The sequence below is a fragment of the Meleagris gallopavo genome, chromosome 13 (genome assembly GCF_000146605.3).
Source record: "Meleagris gallopavo isolate NT-WF06-2002-E0010 breed Aviagen turkey brand Nicholas breeding stock chromosome 13, Turkey_5.1, whole genome shotgun sequence".
Taxonomy (NCBI): Eukaryota; Metazoa; Chordata; class Aves; order Galliformes; family Phasianidae; genus Meleagris; species Meleagris gallopavo.
In genome coordinates, this window is record NC_015023.2 from 2,885,100 (window position 1) to 2,893,606 (window position 8,507).

At 39.4% G+C, this 8,507-nt stretch overlaps 1 protein-coding gene across 1 annotated transcript; it reads left to right on the forward strand.

The window, feature by feature from the left end:
• The first annotated feature begins 98 nt into the window (after positions 1-98).
• Positions 99-5,448, forward strand: LOC104912926 (low-density lipoprotein receptor-related protein 3-like). Its single transcript, XM_010717746.3, has 2 exons — positions 99-261; positions 1,112-5,448. Exons 1-2 carry the CDS (start codon positions 145-147, stop codon positions 1,916-1,918), a joined length of 924 nt encoding a protein of 307 aa, XP_010716048.1. The 5' UTR covers positions 99-144; the 3' UTR covers positions 1,919-5,448.
• Positions 5,449-8,507: the final 3,059 nt, after the last annotated feature.

Sequence of the window (8,507 nt, forward strand, 5' to 3'; positions counted from 1 at the left end):
CCTTTTTGCTGCTAGTTTGAAGCCCTCTGCACTGTGTCTGTGGGTTAACGTGAGAGGAGGCAGGACAACTGACTGTAACTTCTCTTTCTGGTTTTTTTTTTTTTTCCCCACTGTGGTTCTGTTCCCAGAGCATTTGAGACCCAGATGACACGACTTGAGGCAGAATTTGTGCGTCGGGAAGCTCCACCTTCCTATGGGCAGCTGATTGCACAAGGACTGATCCCCCCAGTCGAAGACTTCCCTGTGTACAATGCATCACAAGTATGGTGACATGAGTGCTGATGAACCTACTAGCAGCCAGACTGCTATAAGTTAGAACTGATCTGGAACTGTGTTCTGTCAGTAGCAGAGAAGCTCTGCTAACTGTATGGAAATGCTCTTACTGAAATATATATGTTTTACTTTGAGCTGTAGAATCATGGTCATGTATCTTGGTGCTGTGGATAGTTTTGAACACATTAAATATGTTTGCTAGAGAACAGCAGTGAGAAAAACATATGCTGTTTTGCTGTATGTCAAGACAGAATGAACAGAGATAGAGAGAGTAAATTAAAAAAAAAAAGGAAGCTTTCCAAGCTGAAACTGTGAATGTGTGAAGTGATAAGAAAGTAGGTCTCTAACAGTATTTTTGGGAAACTCTAGAAGCCATTAAGTCATACTGATATCTTATTGTTGAGCTCTCAAAAATCTTTCACAAACTGTTAAAGTTATCCCACTGTGATGCAGTTCCAAGAGTGATAAAGCGCTCATAGCTTGTTACTCAGGTGCAGTAGTGCTATATGTTTGCCTTTCTTCACTGTTACCTTGTTTTGAGGATCCTCTGCTATTGCTGATGACAGAGGACTTGGTGGTCTGTAGCCTGTTCTTTGGTGGTGATCTGATAGCAAGTGTGGAGCATCATGCTGGGCAAACAAAAAGAAATTAAGCTCCTTAAGGAAACATTTTAATGGTGAATGTTTTGGTACAGACAGAGCTAGCTTTGACATTCTTAATAGTTCATTAGAAAATACAAACTTAATGAGGAGAATTCTCTTAAAATGGAGATCTTAGTGAATGAGCTATGGGAGAAGTCTTTTGAGTGTGTGCTAAATCAGTTACCTCTGTGTGACAGGCCTCCGTGCTGCAGAACATCCGAACAGCCATGAGGAGGCAGATGAGACGTCACTCGTCACGACGAAGCTCGTCTCGGCGGCGCCTTGGCCGACTTTGGAACAGACTCTTCCACAGACCTCGGGTGAGGGGACAGATCCCACTCCTGACACCTGCCCGCACTTCGCAGACGACGTTGGGTGATGGAATCATCAACCATGCTGATGGGACTATTAGGAGTCCTCCACCTTCACCTGAAGGACCTAGTTTAGAGGCAGACACCCACGCCAGTGACCTGCAAGAAGCTGGATGTAGCACCTTGCAACCAGAGACTGAAATCACTGAGCCATTGCCTTCGAATGTCTTAGAGAACACTTGCACTGCTGCGCAAGCAGAGCCTGAGTCTGGACACGCAGATAAATCTGTAGGTGCTGAGACTTCAGGCAGTGAGCTCAAGCAGCCCAATAAAGTGGATTCAGGAAAGTCTTTCAGAGATCCTTTGTCTGAAAGTGTCACAGAAGCGATCCATGGAGGGTCAGCACCCAGGAGGACTGTCCCAGAGGGCAGTAATTTAAGTAGAAGTCATCCACCAAGTGAAGAGCCATGTAGGTTACCCTTAAAAAAGTGGGAGTCTGCTTATTCAGATAGCCCCTTGAATGTTCATATCCAAGTGGATGGACAAAACCGGTGTTGCCCTAGCTCTCATCGGGAGGAGCCTTTGGGTATTCATGCGGCTTGTTGCCATTCTGTGGAAGTGCCAATGTTAGAGTCCTCTGCTCCCCTCTCTGAAATCAGTACAAGTGATGATGAGTCTTTACTTGTTTGCTAGTAGAAGCTTTTGTTTTGACCCTGTAAACTTTGTAACTTCATTGTTTATATGACTGTGCACTTTGATTTTAGGTGGCTTGTGCTCTCAGCTTTGTCCATCAAAACTGGTGTGCTTTAATCCCCAGGGAGTACAGCACAGGACTAAATGGGACAAGTTTTTCTTTGTTGCTATTCCTGAAACTCCAGTGGGGGCAAAAGTAGGCCAGTATGTGATGTCAGGGGCTAGGAGAGCAAGAATGTGTCACTGTAGTTGGGAGGCATCTCCACTGTTTATTTCTTCTGTGCTTTATTTACTTTCCATTCAGGGAGTTGGTATTTCTTTACTTTTTCAAGTGATCTTACAGAAATTAACACTGTTGGAACTCGGAGCAGGCACCAGTTGTGACTGAGTACTGGTCAAGAAATAACATTGTCCTTTTAGGCATCATTATTTAACTAAAATTTAATAATTAAATATCATTAAATTTTTTGAGAGGAAATAAAATCCTTTGTTGTTCCCTTTTTCTAGAAGTAGCTTGCTTCCTTTGCTCCCTTCAGAAATGTTTTGATGGCTATATAGATCTTGAAACATCCACTAGAACCAAAGTTTTTGTATAAAGTATTCAGAATATTCCTATCTGCTATGGCTTTGAAGTAAGAAATCAGCAATGTTCAGAACAAGTGAAATGCATTGAACCCTATTTGCAACAATATTTTTTAGTTGTCATATTTTACTCTTTTCAAAGTGATGTAGCAAAGGTTGAAGAATCACTTGCTGTCTTCCTACCCTTTTTCCTCTCCTCTCTTCTGATTTCAGGGACTTTTATGATTACACCACTTTGGTTGTGCTCTGAAGGTTTCTGAGCTTCACGGCTGGCTGCAATAGGAAGCACTGAGCCCTTGGTAACTGTCAGGATTGGATTCTTTATTTTGCAATAAAATCTACTTCACAAGTTTGCTCTGCTTCCTAGGTGCAGCTTTTTGGAACTTGTTTTTCTAGACAACTATAGGGGTTTGCTTTTACTTTCTCTTAAGGACTGAAGTAGGACAGTGCCAGTTCCAAAGCTGACACTGTGTGAATTGTATACTGCTTTAAACTGGTGCCTTTTTGTGTTTTTTTTTAGAGTGCAATTAGAAGCAAGCAAGTTATTTACCTGAAAGAAGGGTGATATTGCATAAGCAGGAGTGACCTGGTGCAGAATCACAGCTGGTTATGTCTGATAGTTTGGCCCTGCTGCAGTGGATAGAATGGTGCCGTGAACCAGCGTGGGCCAGGCTCCTCTCCTGCCCTTGTAGGAGCTCTGTTTCAGCCCTGTGGTGAGGCAGTAACAAACTAGAATGCTACATACAGAAATTAACAAAGAAGTTATCTCAGCTGTTCCTCTGTAAGTATCCAAGTGCTCTGATGCTGTTTAATGCTGTAGGAATTCAACTTGCCTGAAGTTATTAACTGGTAACTTCAGCTTGTAAAGCTGGGGTGGATTTGGGCATCTGTAGAAGTGGGGTGTGCTGTCCACAGCTCACAGGCTTTTGCAGTGAACAGTTTACATTGAAGTGTCAAAGATGTTTTTTAATGGACTATACGTGCCCTGAATCTTCCTTTGGGAGTGCTTTAAAAAAATAAGCATTAAGACTTTTGCTTTACTGAAATGTAATGTGAAAGAATGACTTTGAAATTACTTTTTTTGTCTTCAGTTGCAAATTGCTTTCATAGTGTGTTTTCCAAAGGCAGAAGATTCAGAGTCTATAAGAGCATAGAAAGGATTGTAGCAAAATGCGTAATGAGCAAGAGTCATAATTACATTAAGTAAGTACTATTCACTCACTTCTTCTCAAGTGCTTTTGTGATCAGAATTCATTTCATCAAGGAAAATGAAGCTTTGAAAGAGATGTTAATTTCGTAGCATTTATAAACATTTTAAATGCATTCCACCTTTGCCGTGTACTGTAGTCATCGTGCTGCCAGATTGTTTGCATCGAAGGCTGCAGGTTTTAGTGTCATCTTTTTTTCCTAGAGGTAACTTTAAATACTTAGGAGTTTTATTTGTAAAACAGTAAGCCTAATCTTAGTGGGGAGGAGGATTGTTTCAGGGTGAATATTGTGATGATATGAAGGATCTTCAGAGTAAGTGTATATTTAATTCTCTTACAGAAATGTATTACTATAGAAAAATAATTTTGATCATTCTATGCCTTAAATTATCATCACTGTAAGGCTCTTGAAGTTAAAATATGTTGAAATGTTAGAGTTGAAATATATACTTCAAATTACTCTATATTCTGGGAACAACCCTGAACTGTATTTTCTTTTAAGGTGTAACTTAACATAATTTCTTACATATATAATGCATATTTTGTGTACTGATCCATTTGGTAACTCAGCCAAAAAATTCAGTGAGAAGAATTTATATTTAGAAACTGACAAAAATCCAGGTTAATGAAAATTTGATGCTTGAAGTGTACAGAAATATTCACAGCCATCACTGCTGGAATTTACAGCCTTGCATAAATGAGACATACAAGCCTGGTGCTTTTGTAAACACTTATGTTTTGTATTCTGCAGTAGAATATTCTCTCCTTACTCCCCTAGTTCATTCCTTGGAGGCAAGAGTCAGTTTTGCAGAAGAAACATGTACATGTGTGCTGTGGGTACAAACAAATGTGTTGAAATGTTGATACGTGAGGGAAAAGTCAGAGTCTGCCTTAGTATATGTCTGTCCCTCCTTTCTCCACCTCTTGTAAGCATTAAGCAGAGAATTGACTGTCATTGAAGCTCACCCACCTTCTGTTCCATGCAAGCTGCCTCCTTATATTCAGAACTTCCTAAAAAAAAAAAAAAAATTGCAGAAAACTGCTACTATGCCAGAAGTGTGAACAGAAAAATTCATTCTTTGCTCAGTGGAAAAATATGGTTGCACTTCAATGACTGTAACCTAATGAGTTAATGAATTTATCTTTAAAAAAAATATTTTAATAATGCTTTTCTGCGTTCTTTAAGTATTTTCATAGAAGGGAAAAACTGTTTAAGATTTAAAAAAACAAACAACACCAAAAAACCCTACAAAACTCCACTGTCCAGTCTCCCTAGAAAACAGTTTCCTAAAAATAACTCTGAGTAGAGAGGAATACTTAAGACTTTTCCTGAACTAAGAACAACCACTCACAGGCAGCATCACGACTAAAGTGCTCTCTTACTCTCTTATTGCTATTAAAACATGGGGTCTATTTCTATTTGAAATTGCAACACTTTCCAACTTGTGTATGACTCTGTAACATCCCTTAAATCGACTTGATGTACTTGTTTTCTATTCTGTTCTCTGCCTTTCTTTTTTTTTTTCTTTTTCTTTCTGTGTGTGTGAATGTTGTATATATTCACTGAAATACATTTTACCATAATGTATGTACAGATGTATGGTTCAGGTATGGCATCGTGGTTACCTGTGTTTGCTGGTTCCTGGACAATGATACAATACAAGTAAGATGCTGGGCATCATCATACTTTGCTCTTGCTTCAATCTCTTAATTTTTAATAAAATTTAATGTGTCCAGAGACTGTGGATTTCTGACTGTCACTTGAGGGTGCCAATCTGTTAGCACTGCCCATTGCTGACTCCATATGTTGAGTCAGTTATGAGCCTTCGGTGTGAAGATCTGAAGCTGGTAGTTCTTTTTTCTTGGCTGTATATTTCTTGCTGGTATCTGAAGCTGTGGATGTGCATCAGTTTTTTTGGAAAATACACATGAAATCTTACCAGTAGCAATTTCCTGTTGTATACAGATGTCTTTAAAAGACACATACCCCAAATAACAATACATAGCTGTGGAGTATATGATTCTTTATGACTCTGTTGCAGAGAAAAAAGACAAAAAACCCTGTTCCTGAAATATAGCACCTCATTGCCAATTGCTGGGGGCTGTGTTTGTTTTGCTGATGCTTCCTCTCTCCAGTGTTTGCTGATGTCTTTGGAGGGAACCATTGGCTCTATTCTGCTGTGGTTGTTTTTTTTTTAGTAGAAGGCATAGACTGAATTCCTTTGTGTTGGCAGAAGTTTGCTCTACCAACTTGGAAATATTTATCTGTGTAGTAGAGAATTGTACAGACTTCACGGTCATCAGGATTTATCCATAACCATGAAGGATAGGAGGGCACAGCTTGATATAGGGGGCTGACAGTGCACCACCTTACAGGAAGGATGATTGCTTTGCTTCACCATGAAGTGCTAATTCAGCTTCAATAACAGTGACACAAGCAGTAATACTACAACCCTAATACTGATGTAAACGTGGCTGAAATGAATAGAGCCCATAAAAGGGAGACAGAGTAATAAATGATACGTGTGCACCTGCAGCAGTGTTTGCTGACAGCCTATGTAGCACAACAGATGTGTCTTGTGACAAACCAAGGAGCTAGCTTGAAAAGTCTTAAGTTATTTATGTATTTCTTTTAACAGGTTTTTGAGAGAAGAATTGCTTTTGCTTATTTAAGAACAGGAAACGTCTTTTCATCTCCCGAGCAGGCAGTAGGATTTAGATGCAGCTTCTCCGTCCATGACCCAAACTTTCCAGGTAGCATGCCTCATCTCACGTCTCTTGTTAGTCTTAACATAGCAAATTGTTAAATAACCACCCTTCTCATTTCAGATTCTGGCTCTTGTGTTCTTGGCTTCAGCTGGATTGAGTAGTGGAAGTTTCCCTTTTTTTTTTTGCACTTCGTACATTTCCTGCTTTGATGTGCCAAATTTCCTTCCTTTCTATTCCTATCTCTTATCCCAGGTTTATAAGACATTTATTTTTGGTCTCTAATAAAAACAGTGTCCCTTGTCTGCTTTCAAATCCTTTTCCTTGGATTTTCCTTTCTCATTTGTCCAAATGCGGAAGCTTCTTGCATAGTTGAAGTTAGAGCACCGGTAAGAAGTGTTGAGGAATGAGAAGTTTTAAAATTAAACAAAAGGTGCTTTGCTTTTAGTAATAGGAGGCAGTCCCTGCTCCACACAGGTGCCTGCTCCCAAGCGAGGAGCCAAAGCAATCGGAACTCAGATTTAGGAAAAGACAAATTCCAAGCAAGGCTTTACTCTTCACTTTCTTTTTTTTTTTTTTTTTTTTTTAAATGTAAGCTTTTATTTATAATGCATACTTCAGAAGCTCAGTAATTTCTGTCTTGTCATTCATTTGGCTCTCATAAGAGCCAAGAAGAAAATGTATTTTGTTCCCAGAATTTGCAGATTAGAGAATGAAAAATGAGAAAATCTTTCCTGAAGACCTCTGAAAATTGTGTGGGACAGCAAATCATTGAGCTCGGCTGATGAAAGATTGTTGCGTATCTTTCAATACGTATTTGTAAAATTACTTCCAATTAATATGCTTGTGTATAGAATATTAAATACACAGTGACTCATGAATTCTTGCTGAGTTGGGTAAAAGCTCTGAACTGATATGAGTCTTCTATCTTGACCTTGGGCTGAGATCAAGGTCTTTTGCCTGATGTACCGGTGTCAACTGGAAACAGCAATTCCCATACCAAGGTCATGAAAACATTTGAGAGCAGTGAGGCCTGCAGGAGCAGCTGTGCTGCGCAGCTCTGCCTCATTAGTCCTGTGTTCTCCTGCCTGTGCCCCCGCAGCTCCTGTTGCCTATTGGATGCCATCCTTCTTGGGAGACAGACTGTTTTCCCGCTGTCATGTGCACTGCATGGCACAATGATGTGATCTGCGATAATCGTGTGGTGATAAGGCAATAAGAACAATCCAGTACTGCTCCTATAGCTTCAGTCTCAAAAGCTAACTTAAAGGTGATACTTTTCTAAGTATTTGCATCACCTCTATTACTACTGTGAAATTTGCTGAATGGTATTGCCAGCACTAAAAGAATGAACAGCAGAGTATTTTTCTGCATTGTAGCCTCTCATACTTTGTGTATGTATGCAGCTACATAAATATAATAGTATGTAAAATACAGGTTTGTATAGAAACGGATTGATTTTTTTTTAAGCTTTAAACTCATTTTAACACTGCTGTTCCTATTAGTGTAATTCAGCGAGGGTGGTGCCAGTTTGTTTTGTATGGAGATGACTGTAAAATTGTATGGATTAGTTGCAGAAAATGACCTGGAGAAGGTGCACTTGTTGCTGCTGAGGTGGAGATGTTCTTTGCTCTGTTTTCTTTGGGAATTTCTCCTTCAGAGCAGAAAAGCTAATGCACAGGTTATCATGATTTATTTATCAATACAGGGGACATCAAAATGCTGCAGGAAACAAAAATCAGCAAGAGTTGTATCACCACAGCAAATAGTTCAAAATTACAAAACATTTCTTTTGGAAAGGGCTGGCTTTTCTGCATTGAATCACGCAGCGTTCTTGATATTTGTAGTGTCAGCTGTCTTGGGATTTTGCTTTTGTTCAGTGGGCTTAGAAGTAATAGTTTTCTCTGGGATTTTTGTTTCATTTTTTGAAGAAGTCATACCTGAACAAAGTTGAGCACACTGCTAGATTTCAGTCAGCATATGAACTTGTCTTCTGAGCTCCGTATGTTGATTTCTATGGCTAGAAATAGTGTGCACTAGGAAGTAACTTTTGCAAAGCCTTAAGAAAAATAACATACATGATGTTGGGAGCA

Excerpts from the sequence above, each read along its gene's own strand:
- LOC104912926 (XM_010717746.3), top strand. The coding sequence starts at position 145 with ATGACACGACTTGAGGCAGAATTTGTGCGTCGGGAAGCTCCACCTTCC. Across the intron at positions 262-1,111 it reads CTGTGTACAATGCATCACAA|GCCTCCGTGCTGCAGAACAT; the intron begins GTATGGTGACAT and ends TCTGTGTGACAG.